Source organism: Salvelinus namaycush, chromosome 3 (genome assembly GCF_016432855.1).
Source record: "Salvelinus namaycush isolate Seneca chromosome 3, SaNama_1.0, whole genome shotgun sequence".
Lineage (NCBI taxonomy): Eukaryota > Metazoa > Chordata > Actinopteri > Salmoniformes > Salmonidae > Salvelinus > Salvelinus namaycush.
This window is the reverse complement of record NC_052309.1, coordinates 47,217,374-47,236,878: the sequence shown is the minus strand read 5'-3', so window position 1 is coordinate 47,236,878 and position 19,505 is coordinate 47,217,374. Positions and strand designations below refer to the sequence as shown.

The 19,505-nt window shown below is 40.7% G+C and overlaps 2 protein-coding genes across 5 annotated transcripts in view; one reads left to right on the top strand and one right to left on the bottom strand.

Annotated features, from left to right (window-relative positions):
- Window positions 1–1,035: 1,035 nt before the first annotated feature.
- LOC120031940 (GTP-binding protein SAR1a) lies at window positions 1,036–13,996 on the bottom strand. Of its 2 annotated transcripts, none has more exons than XM_038977805.1 (7): window positions 13,845–13,996; window positions 5,554–5,629; window positions 4,704–4,823; window positions 3,605–3,670; window positions 3,385–3,488; window positions 2,950–3,081; window positions 1,036–2,644 (listed from the first exon to the last, which is right to left on the bottom strand). In XM_038977805.1, exons 2-7 carry the CDS (start codon window positions 5,609–5,611, stop codon window positions 2,528–2,530), a joined length of 597 nt encoding a protein of 198 aa, XP_038833733.1. In that variant the 5' UTR covers window positions 5,612–5,629; window positions 13,845–13,996; the 3' UTR covers window positions 1,036–2,527. The 2 variants fall into 2 exon arrangements, with proteins under 2 accessions (XP_038833733.1, XP_038833742.1); XM_038977814.1 differs by lacking the exon at window positions 13,845–13,996 and adding an exon at window positions 10,684–10,802.
- Window positions 11,405–19,505, top strand: part of LOC120031918 (protein transport protein Sec24A-like) — a 21,627-nt gene continuing 13,526 nt past the window's right edge. For 2 of the 3 annotated variants that reach the window (XM_038977786.1, XM_038977779.1), the window contains exons 1-2: window positions 14,687–15,035; window positions 17,788–18,333. In XM_038977786.1, coding sequence (XP_038833714.1) covers window positions 14,978–15,035; window positions 17,788–18,333 — 604 coding nt within the window. In that variant the 5' untranslated portion in view covers window positions 14,687–14,977. Of the gene's footprint in view, window positions 11,540–14,686; window positions 15,036–17,787; window positions 18,334–19,505 lie in introns of those variants that run through there. The other variant, XM_038977793.1, reaches the window with a different exon arrangement.

Below are 19,505 nucleotides of genomic sequence, written 5' to 3'. Positions count from 1 at the left end.
TTATCCTTGCCATGGTGGCAGGTGTACAGTAGGTTCTCTTACCAAACACCAGGAAGGGAGTTCCATCATAGGGAACATATGAGTTCCCAATGCAAGTTTTCACGATGCGAGATCTGAGGTGTTAAACAAATGACAAGTTAGAATAGCAGTTAATCTCTATAGCTAATCTAAAATCGATTAATAACACACACGTCTGTCTACTTAGCTAGCTACAATATATAACGTGAGTCAACGGAGTAAACTAGCTATTTTACTAGGTAACGACCTAGATTAATATCACTTCTTGATTCAATTCGAACTCAGTCTTCTGTCCAGACGCTGTATCTTTTTTGTTTACAATACATGTGGTCATTGTCTTCTGTTTATAATGGTTAAGATGGTCTTCAAAAGCTTGTAGGCTAGTAAAATACTGAAGACTAGCAGTGTTAACCACCATCGTTGTAAATGAGTCATTACAAAATTCCTGAGACAACTCAAGCTACGAGTGGAGAAGACCGGACTATGACGCCACTTTAACAAAATCGGTATCCCTTCTAGCCCAGACCGATTAGGTCTATTTCCTGTAACAAATTCTATATCAGCCAATTACAAATGTTGACGTGGCAGAACCGTTTTTCATAAATCACACCGCAGCGGAGTAACGTTCAACTCGATTATATCGAGGCAGAGTTGAGTTTGGACGTGGAATTTGCTAGCAACAACGAGCCACCATCAATCGATTCTTGTAAAAAAAAGTTATTCTGAAAACACTTACATGTACCTGTTTGTCATATACAAGTGCCCTCTTCCGCTTGGTTCTGAAATGTATACCTTTAATAACATATTTTAGCGAATACAACCACCAATCCCTTGTTGTTCGTACAACGTAAAGTGAGATTCAATTGGTTCCGGGATTCTTAGGACATCCCTACCGTAAACCCTAACCATTTAAAATGTCAACTTCCATTATTACAGCAGAGAAAACGAAGATGAAATTTCTAGTGACAAGTCAAGCGACTGAGCCACTCCAAAATAACTGTTGGTTACGGACCACTGTTAACCTGTTATTCATTGCAAACATTTATTACAATTTATGATGCAAACAGAAAGTCTCTCCCTTGTCGGAACAGCTCATGGAATACGAGAGAAAAAGAGACGCAAAGGGACAGAACAACAAAAGTATTATGCGCCATTCAATTATGGTTCTGAAAAAACACGTTGAGATAAGCACTCAATTCTTAACATTGTAATTTGGCATTTCCTCCCTCGTGTTGTACTTCTGTAGATGGTCATTCAAAATCAAAGAACAAGGCATGCATAATAGTTTTTCTTATAATGCACATTGATCAAGGAAACCGCTTATAAAAAAATCTATGGTGGGCATGTACATTCTTTCTTATAGGTTTTCATATGCCTATCCATCCCCACTCATGGACTATTCGTCATATCTTACTTGGTCAATATATTGATCCTGTTTGTGTCTGCTCAGGGAACTCATCAGTAAAATGGCTTTATAACATTGACAACTTCTAGATGTTACATGAAACCAACCACTTTTTTACTGCATGTTATCAAGCTATTTTCAATCATTTAATTCACAGTTAAATATCATCTTTCTGATCTTGTCTGCTAGCTAACAACTTCAACTTTGAACCTCAGACTCACAGAGATGGTTATATAGCCAATAGTTACTTTCCTTTTCCTTCTTCTGAATTAAAATGTACCTTCCCATTGTGGTCCTTTCTACTATCTTCTCACACCATACCCGAGGACCACGAGAGGTCCATGCTGCCTACAACCCGTTGGCCTACCTACACTCATGTCTTGGAGCCTGGGACTAGTCATTGCAGTGTTGATGAACTGTGATCTTGAAATGCCATTAAGTGACCTCTTAAGGAATTAAACCCCCCCCCCCCCCCCAATACATTAATGTAGATCAATGCAGGGCTCTGTATATTATAAGAGTATGACACAGCCACAGAAGGGTGAGTACTGCTGTCTACATTTCTTTCTGTGTTTACTGAAATAATGTAAAAAAACATATAGGATGAAGAAACAAAAATGAATGAAACATGATTAAACACGAGTCACATCTGCATGTTGTCTTTCAAGTTTAAAAAAAATATGTATTGCGACGTGTACAACTACTCAGCTCTGTCTCACTGCTCAAAATGTGTCGGAAGGGTACGATGGGCCTATACCATTAGATTAATTTACAGATTTAGAGTTAGAATGCATTTATCACACCAACAGATGTCACGGGGGAGGTGAAAAGACTGAAACAAAATAGAAAAGATTCATCAGTTAGAATTTTTTTCAGCGCTTCTGCAGAATCAATGCTATGTTAATTCTCTTAGAAAAAGAGTAAAGGAAGAAAAAAGCCACACAAAAAAATTTCCGGAGACCAATAAAAGTCTATTGGGTTCAAGTTGTACTGTTTTTTTCTGATAGTGGAGGCAGACTTTATAAATCAAACATGGGACTGAGTGTGGTGGCGGTGGTGGTAGAAGTGGAGAGTCTCCCTATAGCGCCTCCTGCTGCCGGGGTTCTAGTCGATGTACTGGGAGAGCCAGCGGAAGCCCTCCCCGTAGCCCTGCCTCTTCAGCACGCTGCACATGAACAACTCCAGTGGTCTCGTGTTCAACTCCTTCATGGGAATGTTGCCCTGGAGACCAGACAAACAACGTCAGGAACATCATCATTCAAATGCATGGTTGTTCTAACCACCTGTGGCTCTGTTTTTGTTCTTCCTTTATTTTAAAAATCATATATATGTTAGAGGTAGGCTGTTCAACAGGATATTGCTTTGGTTACTGCTAGGGCCAAGAGTTTTCCAACATGACTTGACAAGGTGAAACTCTTGTGATTTGTTGTACAGTTCAGTAGTTGCACTATGAGGAAAGAAAAGTGGGTGGCACAGTAGTATCAGCAGATGACAGGAGATGTGGGTTAGTGCAGTGATCTCCTCACCTTGCCTGTTGTCTGTCCATACAATCCAAACAGCTCACGCAGTTTCTCCTCGCTGACGGCTTCGTTTCTGTCAATCTTGTTGCCAAGGACCAGGATGGGCACGTTTCCAATGGTCTCATCTGTCATTAGTGCCTGTGTGTACCACAGGACAGAGATGTCTAGTTAGTTATCACATTACTCCACACTAAACATGTCATGATGTTAGACATAATCTACCCATGAAACTTTTAGCAGTTACGACTTTGGAAACGGTAAAGAAACCATTCTTTCGTCGCACATATCCAAAGAAATCAGTACAAAACTGATGAACTGCTTATGAAAAGGCCATTTGTTCAGATAGAACATGTACGTGGGTTAAGTTGAAATCGTTTTCAGCCCCATTTATCTTATTCATGGGGCCTTTTCAATGTAGTTGTGAAATCCATGATTACCCACATCAAGTTCTGTTTTGGACTCGGCCAATCTCGGGATGTCCAAGCAATCCACAAGGAAGACGATGCCGTTGATGGCGGGGAGGTAGTTTTTCCACACTCTGCGAGCTGTTTGAAAACGCACACAAAGCAAAATAAATTAGTGCAGTTCAGTTTTGCTGGGAACAACAAATGGACAGATTGACGTTCTCTCACACACAAGACAGTCAGGCACACATACATACCTTGTGCATGGCCTCCAAGGTCAAAGGTGGTGAAGGTCATGCCAGCAATCGTCAGCTCTTCCGAGGCTGGTGGGTAAAATGGGTCATGGTTACATTGGAAAACTACTACACAAGCTCAGTCAATTGGGTAACCATCAAATAGGTAGGACAAGAGTAAAAGTAGCCAGCGCTAGCTTTTAATGAACATCTGAGGGGCAGTGTTCATTTTGTCACTCTTTTGGATTTAGTCGTCTTAGTCATTTTGTCACATTTTTGTCATTTGAATTATGATTTGATGTAGTTGTCAAAATGGCGAAAACAGCGTGCCATTTTAGTAAACTAAATGCCCTTTAAATTTTAATCACATTACACTTGTATTGCCTCAATGACCTATAGTAAACATAAATCACTGACTTCCATGTGCACAAACATACATAGCCTTGTCCTACCAATATTTTTCTGCATAACATCAGATTATCTTCCCAACAGCAGAAATATGACAAACATAAGAAAGATCTGGCCATGTAAATTCCTATTTTAGCCTACATAGATATTGCACATTACATACAAAACACACACACAGAGACAGACAAGAGAGAGTAGCAATCACCAGATGGCGAAGTATTGTGTGACTGGTTAGCTATGGGGAAGCAAGAGTCACCTGCGCAATGTGTATAATCGGAGGCTGAGCGGAGCCTGTCTGCCCATATTCATCGCGAAGCACATCTGTGCTGCTAAAATCAAAAAAATTATACTCGTCACTGAAAAGCTCTTCATCTCTCAAAAAACTCCTGTCCAGTCCACTTAATAGTCAGATTTTAGTCAGAGAAGTTAGTCTCGTCTCAGTCAACTGATATGAAAATATAATTTTCATTTATATTTTTGTCTTAGTCTATTTAGTCATTTATAGTCTAGTCAATTGGCACCAAAAAAACTGGTGTTTGACAAATATTTGTGTCACTATTTTTGTTGTTGAAATTATCACTACGGAGAAGATCCTACTTGGGATTGATTGTTGCACTGTTAGGCCTGTTTCATAAGCTACCGTCTGTTTCCTTAGCTCTCGATGGGTACGTTTACAGAAAAATTACACAAATGTGACTATAAAAGATATACTCACTTGGATGTAAAGTTGGCACATGCTGTCCCAATCTGTCATCTTTGAGCATGTGCAGTAGCGTTGTCTTGCCAGCATTGTCCAGTCCAAGAAATACTAACTTGCCCGATTTCTTGTACAGTCCTAAAATATAATAAATGTATCAAACAAATATTTCAGAAATGTTTTTGTACATTGAAAGCGAAGAAGCTGCGACTTCCTATCACCTTGCCCTGTCAATTTTTGACTTTCCTTTGCCTAACAATGTATTCACAATGAAACCAAATCATTGGAAACTCTTCTCAGCAACAAAATAAGTCAAACTTGAAAGTGTTGAAGTAACAAGTTAAGACTTGCTGTCAGGTATGCATAATCTATAGTGAACAAGCTTTGTCATTTCTATCCGAGTGAGCTCGGAGGCCTAGCCGTCATCATTACTCCACACCACTGGAACATCAGCACTACCTGTTTAACAAGTTAAGCAGGAGTGTCACCACGCCTCTCGGGGATGAGAGCTAGCTAGTGTCACAGAAACTAGAGGGCTCTGGAGAGGGAGGCTAAAGCGAGTGGTAGCAGCAGCCTCTTGTTTGTGTTTCACTGTAGCTTGGCAGTGGGCACACACACTGTAAAACACCTAGGCCTATACTACTCAAATCTGTTATCCCGTTCAACCACAAGAGGGACAACATGGATTTCTAGGAACGACAGACAGTACCACACTCGTTGGCATTCTTTAGAACAGGTGGCGATTGGGAAAACCAAGAAATAAACAGAAAAGGTATCAGTACTGAGTAGCTTAAGAGCCATCTTCCTATACAAGCCATTCAGAGGACAGTATTGAAAGTGTAATAGGTGATGTTTAGATAGTACTTACCTAAAAACTGCAGTACGCTACTGAAACCACTATAAATCCAATCAAATATGAAGGACATATCCGGAGCTGGTGAATCCTGTAAGACCGCAAGAACAGAGGCTATGAACAACAGGCATGCAAGAACAGTACATGTTAAAACATCTGATTAATTACTTGGCTCTGATCTTCCTTAGACACAAAAAAAATTAAGATCTAGGCCTAATGGCAGCTAGAACAAGAGCAGTTTCCCCAATCTCAAATAAGGAGCCATTTTAGATCAACAATAAAAAATAGTTGGTGCTTTCAAGACAAATGGGAACTCTGGAAAAATACAAATTCAAATCATGACATCAGTGATCTTTGTCGGAAAGCTCTACAAAGAGGCCTGAGTTCCCGAGTTGGAATTCCGAGTTAGTTAACCACTCCCCCCCCCCCCCAGGCAGAGCTTGTTTTATTCAGAATTCCCAGTTATCTTGAACGCACTGAAGTTGGAAGTCGGAGATCTCAGAGTTCCCAGTTGTTTTGAATGCGACATGACCCAACAGTGAAGGGATAAGGCTATTAGTTATCCCGGATTCCAAAACGGTTGATTAACAATCTATATCAGTGATGGGCACCTTCCTAATATTGAGTTGCACCCCTTTTGCCCTCAGAACAACCTCAAGTCATTGAGCATTGACACTACAAGGTGTCGAAAGCGTTACACAGGCATGCTGGCCCATGTGGACTCCAATGCTTCCCATAGTTGTCAAGTTAGCTAGATGTTCTTTGGATGGTGAACCATTCTTGATACACACGGAAAACTGTTGAGCTTGAAACCCTGCAGTGTTGCAGTTCTTGATACACACAAACCAGTGCGCCTGGCACCTACCACCATACCCCATTCAGAAGGCACTTTAATCTTTGTCTTGCCCATTCATTCTCTGAATGGCACACATACACAATCCATGTCTCAATTGTAACACGACTTAAAAATCCTTTAAATCATCTGCTCCCCTTTATCTACACTGACTGAAGTGGATTTAACATGTGAAATTAATAAGCGATGATAGCGTTCACCTTGTCAATCTGTCATGGAGAGAGCAGGTCTTCCTAATGTTTCGTATACTCAGTGTATAAGACACCGAATTATTATAATGTATTTAGATGTGATAGATTGCAGAAAGGGACAGTGGCCATATACAGTTGAAGTCGGAAGTTTACATACACCTTAGCCAAATACATTTCAACTCAGTTTCACAATTCCTGACATTTAATCATAGTAAAAATTCCCTGTCTAGGTCAGTTAGGATCACCACTTTATTTCAAGAATGTGAAATGTCAGAATAATAGTAGAGAGAATGATTTATTTCAGCTTTTATTTCTTTCATCCCAGTGGGTCAGTTTACATACACTCAATTAGTAGTTGGTTGCATTGCCTTTAAATTGTTTAACTTGGGTCAAACGTTTTGGGTAGCCTTCCACAAGCTTCCTCCTGACAGAGCTGGTGTAACTGAGTCAGGTATGTAGGCCTCCTTGCTCGCATACACTTTTTCAGTTCTGCCCACAAATGTTCTATAAGATTGAGGTCAGGGCTTTGTGATGGCCACTCCAATACCTTGACTTTGTTGTCCTTAAGCCATTTTGCCACAACTTTGGAAGTACGCTTGAGGTCATTGTCCATTTGGAAGACCCATTTGCAACCAAGCTTTAACTTCCTGACTGATGTCTTGAGATGTTGCTTCAATATATCCACATCATTTTCCTCCCTCATGATGCCATCTATTTTGTGAAGTGCACCAGGTCCTCTTGCAGCAAAGCACCACAACATGATGCTGCCACCCCCGTGCTTCACGGTTGGGATGGTGTTCTTTTTCCTCCAAACATAACGATGGTCATTATGGCCAAACCGTTCTATTATCAGACCACAGGACATTTCTCCAAAAAGTACAATCTTTGTTCCCATGTGCAGTTGCAAACCGTAAGTCTGGCTTTTTTAATGGCGGTTTTGGAGCAGTGGCTTCTTTCTTACAGCCTTTCAGGTTCCATGATCATGGATCCAGAATGTCATTGTGTGCTGTCACATTAAGATTTCCCTTCACTGGAACTAAGGGGCCTAGCCCGAACCATGGAAAACATCCCCAGACCATTATTCCTCCACCACCAAACTTTGGCACTATGCATTAGTGGTACAGTTGGCACTATGCATTGGGACAGGTAGCTTTCTTTTGGCATCTGAACAAACCCAGATTTGTCTGTCAGACTGCCAGATAGCGGATGGCCATTGTTGCTCCTTGACATTTCCACTCCACAATAATAGCACTTAAAATTGACGGTGACAGCTCTAGCAGGGCACACATTTGATGAACTGACTTGTTGGAAAGGTGGCATCCTATGCCACGTTGATAGTCACTGAACTCTTCAGTAAGGCCATTCTAATGTCAGCAAAAGGTTTCATTCAAATAGCCAAATCCACTACTTTGAAGGGGTGTCCACATATAAATGAAAACATACTTGTGTGTAAAGGCCTTTTACAAAATTTGTCCCACTGTACCTAACCATTAAAAACTTTAAGCATACAAGTTACCACACCCGGTCTTAGGGATTGCCAACTATGGAAATTCCTCTACCGAGTTAGGTAAATCAGCTTTTAGTTTCCTTAACCTAATTTAAAATGTTCTTAAATTTGATGTTTTGGTGCAATTCAAAAAGATAACTGAGGACTTTATTATTGATGAATGTGTTTACGACCATGTTATTTTTCCCGCTTGCGTGTATTTTCTGTAATTCAGGCCTCATCCACATGACTCCCTGATAAACTAAAGGTTAAATAAAATATGATTTCTGAGTGAGACTAACAAAATCAATGGGGGCCCCCAAACGGTAATTCGACCATGATCACTTTAGATTGATGGTCACTAAACTAATTTAGCTATCTTAAAAAATGTTAGCTGACATGGGCTAATTAACTGACTGTCAGTGACTGACATAAGAGAAAAACTGCTGATGCACAACCACATTTCGAAATTCCACCTTGTGTATTCTATTCTAACACTGAACATTAAAATTGAGACCGACTGAGTTCCCCCAAACAATAGTGATCTGAGGGCATTAGAACCACCAATTGCCCATCCCTGATCTATTATAATTCTAAGGGTTTGGCTACTTCTGGAAACAGGGGAAGCATCAGTGACACAGGCAAAGCAATATGGCATAATTAGTCTATTAGTCTACCTTTGGAAACACATAGGCTAACAACCATCCTAGAGTCCAGGTCCTACAAGACTTTAGAATCCCTGCAATCCAAGTTCAGCATGTGGAACGTGTCAGATCGTCGCAAGGAGAGAGTCTCATCTGAAGGATTTAGCAACATGTGATAAGAACAATGACAATCAATGGCACCCCTCAGGAAGTATTATCTTGTTCCAGTGAGAGTCATTGGACAGAAGTACAGGCAGTTCAGACCAATGTTCACAAAGTCTCTTTCCTAACAGCCAAGGCACGTGCTCATGAACATGGCCTCAACGACACTGACTCAGAGCCTGATGATGTGGACCATGGGCCTTGTAAATGGATAATCCCAATCAGGTTTAGTTTGCTAACATTAGCCTATTGTACTTTCCATGAAAAAATGCATGCAAGATAAAAACCTAATGTCCTGCCATAATCATTCTAGCATGGAAAGGCTGCACAGGGAACCCTTTAAACTTAATATTTAACATGAACAATTTGACTAAACTAACAAACCAATGACCATCTAAGAAAAAAATTCTCTAAAATAAAAATGTGCATGCAGCTTCTGTACTGCAAAATAAAATACAATTCAAAGTCAAAAGGTAGGCTCTCAACACCTCGACATAAGTTCCTCCTTCAGTGAGCACTGAGCAGGAGACTTATATATATTTTTTTTAAGTCAAAATGGACACAACTACTCAAGGGTTTTTATTTTTTCTAATTTTCCACAATAATAGTTAAGACACCGTAACTATACAATAACATGGAATCATGTAGTAACCAACAACAAAAAAAAACGTATTAAATCACAATATATTTGAGATTCTTCAAAGTAGCCACCCTTTGCCTTGATGACAGCTTTGCACACTCTTGGCAATTTCTCAACCAGCTTCATGAGGTAGTCACCTGGAATGTATTTCAATTAACAGGTATGCCTTGTTAAAAGTACATTTGTGGAATTTCTTTCCTTAATGCGTTTGAGCCCTTCAGTTGCGTTGTGACATGGTAGGGGTGGTATACAGAACTGTTGACTGTTGAAATCTTCACCATTATTCCACAATGTAGAAAACAGTAAAGAAAAACCCTTGAATGAGTAGGTGTCCAAACTTTTGACTGGTACTGTATATTTGAAATAAAAAGAGGCCTCAGTGGCCTGGCTGGCTGAGTTGGTAATTTTACACCAAGACTTTGTCACAAAACTCAGACTCAAATGTGTCCCCGTCTAGCGTGCACCACAATGCACCCGGCAGGCTGGCCGACCTGTGACCAGTTACGCAACGTGCAAACAGCTCCAGGGCTAAAGTATATGAGAGCCAAAGGTCAAGACCATGCAAATACAGCTGAACTACACATCAGCAGGAGCTCTCCCCTTTGCCCTGGCTGCTGCTGACACACTGTGGGTTGGAGGATCTGTGTGTGACGTGATCCAGTGGAGGCAAAAGATCTACTGGCAAAATTTCTGAATTGGAGTGCCTTTGTAAACACAGCCAAGTAAATACCCTACTCTAGAACAGTTTAGCAGGGAAGCCAGCATATTTTGTAGAGATGTACCACACCGGCTTCTAGTATTTTCCAACTATCAAAGCAAGAGAGCAGAGCCCTACGCTAAACAACCTCTGATTTATCATACCAGTCTGATTTTACATGATTACGTCAATGGATGCTCAAAAAAGTCACAGCAGTAGTCGTCATGGAGATACAATATAATAGTATTCTATGGTGTTATATGTTCAACTTAATTCTGTTAATTCCCCTGAACATCAGCCCCTTTAAACATGTAATTGATCAATCTAGGCCCAACAATAATATTTAGAATTTACAGCATCTAGCCTTACCAAAAGAAAAATCAGAAAGTAGTGACACCTCTGCACAATTTTGTATGATATTTCAATATTAAGGCCAGAGGGCATTGAGGTAAAGGAACGGAAGTGTACTTACAGATTATAGAAAAATATACTTCCAGTAGGACATCAGACTCCCTGACAGATCTACTTGCCAGGCCAACTGGCTAGTGTTCTCACCTTTTTCCTAGAGCCTCTTAAATAGGAGAACATGTATTCAACTCAAACATAACCTACAGGTTATGACAGCTAGCGATAACTTACAAACATTGATCAATCAAGTCACTGTTTTCAGCTCAAAGCTTTCTATCCCTAATAGAAGTTGAGGTGAGAGCAGACTGCTCTAGAAAAGCCATAGCTACTATATACGTGGGGGAAATAAATTACATTATAAATTACATTATAAAACTGGTTTTTGGGATGCTGATTGGATGATAGCACGGCGTTATGGCACCACAATCTCAGCATTCTCCAGGTTCCATTAGATTTATCAATGCACACCCACTGTCCTAAAGTCCTGCCAGTCAATTTATAAACTTCATCTCTCCTGGAAAAAAGTGTCTAGACAATATTTCCCTATGCTAGTAGGCTAACATTTGGGTTGTCTAAAACTTGCTGTCTGCTTCTCTGACCTGTGGAACAATGTTGCAGGTTTTTTTGACAGCTTCTCTGGCCAGGCGAATTCATTTATCAGGATCATTTCCCCCCCTTTATTTAACTAGGCAAGTCCGTTAAGAACAAATTCTTACTTACAATGACGGCCTACAGGGGAACAGTGGGTTAACTGCCTTGTTCAGGGGCAGAACGACAGATTCCTACCTTGTCAGCTCGGGGATTCGATCCAGCAACCTTTCGGGTTACTGGCCCAACGCTCTAACCACTAGGCTACCTGCTGCCCCAGACATATTTCATTATAAATGGACATATCCAAAGAAATGGCAAAAGCAACAAAGGTAAAAACAAACTAAGTCATTTCGGCTGCTTGAGGTGATTGTGTTAGCTTTAGTTGGCAAGCCAGCAAAGGAGAAGTAGCTAGCCTGCATAGCTACATGTTAATGATTTGTTTACCATAACAACAATTGCAAATACAATAGATAGAATGAACGACCAGCCCATAGATAATTTTCATGACATAGTCAGCTAATGTGCGTGAACGCATCCATGGGGCAGAAGTCAGTGTGTTGTGATTCTCGATGGCTAGATTGCTAGCAAGAATGACAAGAAACTGCCATTTGGGGAATCATAAGTGGCTCGTTTCATCTTGTTCTTGATACCATGTCTTGTTTTGACAGATTTCATGTCAATGCTAATATGGCTCAAATTCGCTAGCTAGCTAACCAACTACTGTTAGCATATATTTGAGAGGAAACAAGTGCTCATTGTGCAAATGTATTTATAGTTTCAATAAAATATTGGAGACCAAATATAGCTTACATGTTGTCAACAATCTAAGCCAACCCTGTCTGTTTTGCACCATAGTTGTACACGCGTCAGTTTTGTTGATAAACAACCAACCCATCTATTTGGCTAGCAACTTGAGAATCTGTATACTAACGACTGGCTTTTGCCCAGACTATTTTGTATGGTGGAAGGATCAAATAAAACAAATTTACTCAATATAATGTTTTTCATATAAACATCAAATGAACATGTTGGCAAGCGTTTTATAAAAGCAATAAGGCCCTCAAACACAGGAATTATCAAAAATAACACCCCCTCTAAGGGCTCTTTACCCGGCCCTTGGCTTCGCCTCAGGCCTAAAAACAGCCTTTAGTCAGGAGTTATTCACACGATAATTCCCAGGTTCTCATGCCTTAATGCTTAAGTATAATCTGTATCAATCTAATATGAAACGCTTCACAGTCATGGTTATAATCGGAAGACAAAAGACAATTGCATAGTGTCAGACACTAAATATATTCATCTCAAATGCCCACTAATTAATAGTAGTTGTCATAACATTGTTGATCTCACTCCTATCTAATCAATCAATCATCATTTAGAAGTGGGGGGTTCAATATATGGCCAATTGAATTCAACATAGAGGAGAATCTGGAGCTATTTGACTGATTTAGTTATTTCTAGTTTGGTGACTAACATTACTAGGAGAGGATATTTCTGTTAATGTATCAATGTGTCAGACTTAAAATTAAAATTTCTGGCTAAAGGGAATTGGGTTCAACATTGCATATGTAACAGCGCACCTCACACAAGAATTCACCAACTCACACACCTCAAACGAATCTTATGTCACCAATACATATTGAGTTTGATTTTATTGACTCCAAAAAATAACATCTCAGCTCGAAGGTATCATAGCTATCCGATTTTTACGGCCTACTGTGATGCTCCATTATCCGCTACTGGATATGTCATGTTTGAATGTAGAAAATGTTTCATTATGAAACTTTTTTGTTCAATGAAGTAATCCAACAATGTGTATACACCGACAGGTGTAGATACGTTTAGCCGAATCGAGAACTTAGATACTGTATAGCCAAGTTAAGGTTGGTCGAAAGTTCTGTGTTATGCCTAACAGTAACTTATCTATGCTGTAACAGCATCACATTAGCCCGTTACAATCCGCTAACTACCTGTCATTAAGGCATCTGTTTAATTAATGGTGCAAAATCACCATGATGAATAATATAGCAACGACCACTATGACCAGTTGGCTAGCTAACGTTTGGAAGCAAAGCTAAAGGATAGCGAGCTGTGAAAGTCACACATTTTATTATTACGTTTAACGTTAGCTGGCAGCGGAGGAGGAGTTGGTTTTAATCACATTTAGCTAACTGGTTAACATTAAAATCTAGCTAACGACAACGTTGACATACACACGTAAGTTGCCATAGTGATTGGTTGGCCCTCTAGCTAGCTAAGTGCATTTGAATTCATAGATACGTGTCATTTTCAAAGCTAGCTACAGACATTAGCATCGAGCTAGTAGTGGGAGGGCGATAATGCCAATACAGCTAACTTTAGTTAACAGCGAAGTGGTTTGTTACAACTAGAGAACATTTCTCAAGGTAGTAATTCACATGCTACTAATGGGCCGAATTTAAGGTTACCACATATTTCAAAATAAGACAAAACGTTTGCTAACTAACGTCAGCCGCAAACTACACAATTTGTTTTAGGCTTTCTGCTTAAATGACGTTAGCATAAAGCTAACGTTAACAAGCAGTGTTGCTGAACGTTCAAATAAACTCACTGGCGCAAACGACATATTTGAAATAATTCATGCGAAACACTTACCCGTTAGCTATCTAAGTGTATTTCAATTGAGTAAATATGTTTTCTCTTAAAATCATGAAAATCTGCCTTCTGGTGAAATGAGAGTCCGCAATTCGCGTCTTCCTCTCCACCTTCGTGTTTTGTTACAGAGCCACGACACAGCAATGGCTGTTCTCAGGCCTAGCCGCTTCCTGTTTATGTTTCACAATCATCTTTCCGGTAGGGGAACAAAAATATTAACAAAGTTCGTGCCCTCCTGTAATGTAAAGGTGTTAACATTTCAATACTCATGTTCATCAGGCCATATTGTACAAACAATCTGACGGGGCAGTTTGTATGTCCAAATTTCTGATCTGACAATAACGACTTCCAGTCCAAAATCTTCAACTCCAGCAAAAATCGCGCTAGAGAAAAGTATTTATTAAAACGTTAAACATTAGTCTGGTTTTATATAAACTCATTTTATTTGTAAAAGCCAGTCTGTCACCATGTATTGAACTGATCCCATGTTTTTGGACTCAAACATCAAAGGAAGCGAAGACAGTACAAAATTGTGAGCGTTTCACTGTTTCCAGTACTGTAGAAATCAACTATGCACAGGAAGTGCCACGTGTACCAACTGCGCATGCTTGAGGAGGTTTTACGTTGCGCGTTTACGTTTTACGCTGGGTGGGACTACGATGGATACAGTTTATGTCATAATTTACTTTTAATATAATTTATGCTGCAGGTTTGGATAATTAATCGTAACAGGTTCTGAGAATTAGGTTATGTTAAGGGTTGGCTAAAATGCAACACAAATTATTTTGGACATAATCTGTACCCCATCTAGCCATCGTCTACTGGGTGATCCCAACTTCCTGTGCAAGACGATAAGTGATTTCAGTGGCCTCACATGATTGTCTTGACAAGTCCTACACCCGTAGTTGAACGGGGAACGGCCCAATCATGGTCCTGTGATAGCTAACAAGTGGGCTAGCTAATTAACTTTTTGTTTTACCTGAAAGCCTGTGTGGCAAAGTCGCTCCGTTAACTAAACATCTAACGTTACCCTGCTAGGTAAACAGCTAACTTAGCCAAGTAAAACGCAGTTAGCTATTCGACAACCAAGCATTTCTGCAGTATATTTGATTACGGTCGGTGTCTATTTCATAATGTCAAGTACAGATTTTAGCTCTCAGAATGGGGCAGGAGGACCGCCGTACGCAAATGGTGAGTACTTTCGCCACGATTTAACTATCTTCTGTTGGCTTTCTACGTTAACGTTAACTAGCTAGCAAGATAAGATTTTATCCGACCTTATCTGACTTGGCTTGTTAGCCAGATGGCCAGATTACTACAGTAGCTTGCTGCCTTGGTAATAATGCTAGCCATGAATGATGGCTGCTAGTAGTGGGCTAACTTAATATTGCTCTTATCGAGACCACAAGCACACATGTTCATATAGATAGCTACGTTATTTGGATAGCTGTAAGTAAGCGCGTTGATTCCCCAACTAGGACAGGTAGCTAACATGTATCTGTCTTAGAATAGTTGAGAAGTCAGATGAGTTGGCTAATGTTAGCTAGCTGAACTTGGTTGTCCTCTAGAGACACAAATTGCAGTTAGTTGGCAATTCGAAATCAAATTGTATTTTTCACATGTTTCGTAAACAGACCTGTGTATACCAATGGTGTATATAAACCCTGGATTGCTTGTACTACGTATTGGCCAATAAGAGGCTTTGAAGCAACCGGTCGGCCATATTGGCACTCCTCAGAAAAGCAGTCCTCCATAGGAATGAATAGACTCATACAGTATTTCGTTTAAATGTTTGTAGATGTATCTTTTAGCTTATGGTAGAGAAATGAATGTTCCTTTTCTACCATAAACTGCCTCCAATGTCGTTTTAGAGTTAATCCATAGATTATGGCTTATAAAATGTATTTCAGTTGACTGATTTCCTTATCAACTGTAACTCAGTAAAAATGTTGCGTTTGTTATATTATTCAGTATACAATGTTGATCCATCCTCAGTTTTCTCCTGTCACAGCCATTCAACTCTAACTGTTTTAAAGTTACCATTAGCCTCATGGTGAAATTCTTGAATGGTTTTCTTCCTCTCTGGCAACTGAGTTAGGAAGGACGCTTGTATCTTTGTAGTGACTGTATTGAAATAACATCCAAAGTGTAATTAACTTAACTATGCTCAAACCTCACTGGTCTTTGTGGTTGAATCTGTGTTTGAAATTCACTGCTCTGAGGGACCTTACAGATAAATGTATATGTGGGGTACAGAGATGAGGTAGTCATTAAAAAATCATTTTAAACACTTATTCCACATAGACTGAGTCCATGCAACTTATGTGATTTGTTAAGGACATTTTTACTCCTGAATTTATTTAGGCTTGCCATAACGGGTTGAATACTTACTGACTTCAGACATTTTAGATGTAGGCCAGTGACAACCCATCTCAATTTAATCAGTTTTAAATTCAGGCTGCAACACAACAAAATGTGGAGAAGTCCGTGTGTATACTTAATGAAAGCACTATGTTGTGCTAGCTAAACATTTGGCTATGAGCTAGCACTGGCATTATGGAGACTGAATTAAGTAATCTTGCTAGGTAGTCATCTAGCTGTGGCCATCTGGCAAGGATCAACAAGGGCTTTCTACAAAATAGCAACATTAGTGCAGCTAGCTAGAGAACATTGGAATCGAGACCGTAGACTAAGCAACACACACGGGCATGCATTGCCTAACAATGCTACTGCCACCTTCTGGTTTGGAGTATTTAACAAGTCTGAGTGACTGACGACTTTAATGTCATTGCTGTGTGAACATGAGATTTGTCTGCCGACACTGTTCAGAGGTGCTAAGTGTTGTCAAATGTTTGACAATCCTACTGGTGTCTGAGCTATTATGATTAAACTTCCTAGGATAGAGTTAATCTGGCTTTGTTTTTTCCTTATCTCTGCATTAGTCAATTTAATGCCTCTACTCCAACATTGGTCTTTCAACTCTGATCAAACCAAGATGCTTCAAACATCCATCTTACTAACATAAGGCATTTCGTATGTTCTCTAGATTACTGTTCTATTATGTTGGTAGCAAAAGCTAGCACTCAAGTGTTATTGTTCTTGCCAAAGTGGATTTAATCTATGCTGAATTCATCCAACTCAATTTACTGTTTCCACTTTAAGACGATAGACCCTCGTTGCTGTACAGGATCTACTTCCTGTGACTCCTATTCTTGTCTGTCGTGCTCATTTGCCTCATCTTACTCTTTAATTGGCTGAGCAGTTGTACCCGGCCAAGGCCAGGTTCACTGTGATTGGAGGAAGCCCTCAACATGACAGCTGAGGCCGGCCGTTAGCTTCATTTTGGCAATTTCCCCGGGGCTGCCTAGAAATGCTGGGATTATGGGTTTTTGTCTTCACTATTGACAAGTTTTCTAATCAGTCCGTTCCTCTCTGTTCACACTCACTGTCAGTAAAGGAGCAGCATGCTTTAAATCCAGGTGAGAAGATTATATCCTTCTCTAAGTGTGAGTAATGTTATTGCTTTGTCAGTCTGTCCACAGATTGTTTTTCTTATTTTGGAGGCCTGGAGTCTATTTAAATCCTAATTTCCGTTGTTGCATAACTGTTGTAGGCCTAGTCAATCAGTACTGCCATGCAGTTCATAGTGTAGTAATGAAACATTGGTTGTAGAGTGAGATTATCTTCATCTGCATTAATTGGCATGCAAATGAGGCAGTGGGCTATTATTGATGTAGTTTGTTTTGCATGGCCTGGTGCCCTGGGGGTGGAGATTTCACTTAAGGACCAATGGAATGGTCTACACTGTGCCATGCAAAATGAACCTCTATGTTTTGAATGCAGACTATAGGGACATTCACGTGGGATGTCAGAGTATGGTGCTTGTCTTTAAGTCAAACTGGCCTGGAGTCATCTAACCTCGTATCATTTTCCCGTCTTCCAGGTCCCTCACAGAATCCAGTAGCGCTGCAGCCACCCGGACCAGGTTACATGGCCCACCAGACTCCATACAACCCAATGCAAGCCAAGGGTGCTATGCCGCCTGGCCCTGGTCTCTATAACTCCGGTCCCTACCAGCCCATCCCACCAGTCAGCTCTAACCAGGCCCTTCCAGGTCAGCCCATGTTAAAAAGGCCTCCTATGGGACCTCAACATTCCATGACCCCACCTCAGTCTGCCAGCCCTGGCCCAGGCTCCAGGATGCCCCCAGCGCATGCCACCCCTCCACCTGTGTCTGCTAACAACTACCAGCACGCCCCAGCCTGGCAGTATGGGGGGACTCCACCGATGGGAGCTCCTCCATCAATGGGGGCACCGCCTCCTATGGCCGTGCCTCCCCTTAGGCCTGTGGGTAATCACATAACCTCCTCGCCCAGCCTGGCAACCCCCCAGGCCACCTCGGCAGAGTACCACACAACGCCATCTGTCTTCCCCAATGCCACGCAACCCCTGGGGCCTCCCACCTCGCTCCAGGGATACACCCAGCAAGGTAAAGCACAGTGCTGGAGGGAGCAGTACAAAGGCTGCATGATTAAGTGTTACATATTCTACAGCTGTTTGATTCTACAATGAAGAACACTTTGTTGAAAACTTGAGATATCATTATGATCTTATGACATGTTTTATGACATGTTATGGTTGTTTTGTCTGTGTAATGACACTCTACATCGGTGGCACCGATGGTGGTTTAGCTTAAGATTTTTTTAGAACTAACCCAAGATAGACCACAGCCTGTCGTTTCCAGTGGGGAAAAAACGTAATCAAAGTGGGCAGAACAAGCAAGGAGGTGGGCAGAGCCAAGCACGAGCTAGCAAGATCCTATTGGCGCGTTCTAGCATGGTATGTCCAATAACTATTTGCCCTTGCACTCCTAAACCACGTTTTCATTTTTTGGGGGGGCAAAGGGTAAAGTCTACAAAACTTAGTCCACTCTGTTCGTAACAGATTCTAGTTTTGTGAATAGCGCTCTAATGAGATCAAATGTTCCATCGATGAGAAAATGGGCAGAATGTCGACCGAAGTCAATCTCACTCCATCTTCTCCCACTGTCAGCCACTGGGCTTCCCCTCAGCCATATTTGGTGGGTAGTGGAAATGCCTACCCGGATGCATCAGATTTGCACATCCGGTGAAACATCTGGCTCCTTGTTCTGTGGTCTAGCTAACTGATGTTGAAAGTGGACATTGCCCCCTCCTGCTCCCGTTCCCACACGAACAGATCAGTTTGGCTACACATATCTCCTTGGCAGACACTCTTTACTCAAGGATACTTGTTCACAGGCCAAATTAGTTTTAGTAACTTCTGGGGAAGTGAGATAGTTTAGTCACAACTTACTACCACTGTAGTGGTTTGTGGCTTATTTTTGGTCAGAAGCCATCAGTGATTCATGATCAAAGCCGTTATTGCATTATACAACATTGTGGTCTAAGAAATATCACATTATCTGGCTGACATAACTGTCTTCCTGACTTCTGTTTTAACATGATTTACTCTAATCTGTCCAGTTTACTATTTTCATTCAAGTTGATTTGATGATTGAATATTTATTCACACTTACAATCTCTGAATGACAGATCTTTGATGTTGGAAGCAACATCAGATTGTTCTTATTTGGAATGCCCCAGTGTAGTCTCAGTAGTCACCTAGGTGTCTTCCAGTTCA

What these genes read in the sequence shown, in the direction of transcription:
- LOC120031940 (XM_038977805.1), bottom strand. Translation starts at nt 5,611, where the DNA reads ATGTCCTTCATATTTGATTGGATTTATAGTGGTTTCAGTAGCGTACTG. An exon ending in TAGCGTACTGCAGTTTTTAG is followed by an intron (nt 4,824 to 5,553) that starts GTAAGTACTATC and finishes ATTATATTTTAG; the next exon opens with GACTGTACAAGAAATCGGGC. An exon ending in ATGGACAGACAACAGGCAAG is followed by an intron (nt 2,645 to 2,949) that starts GTGAGGAGATCA and finishes TCTGGTCTCCAG; the next exon opens with GGCAACATTCCCATGAAGGA.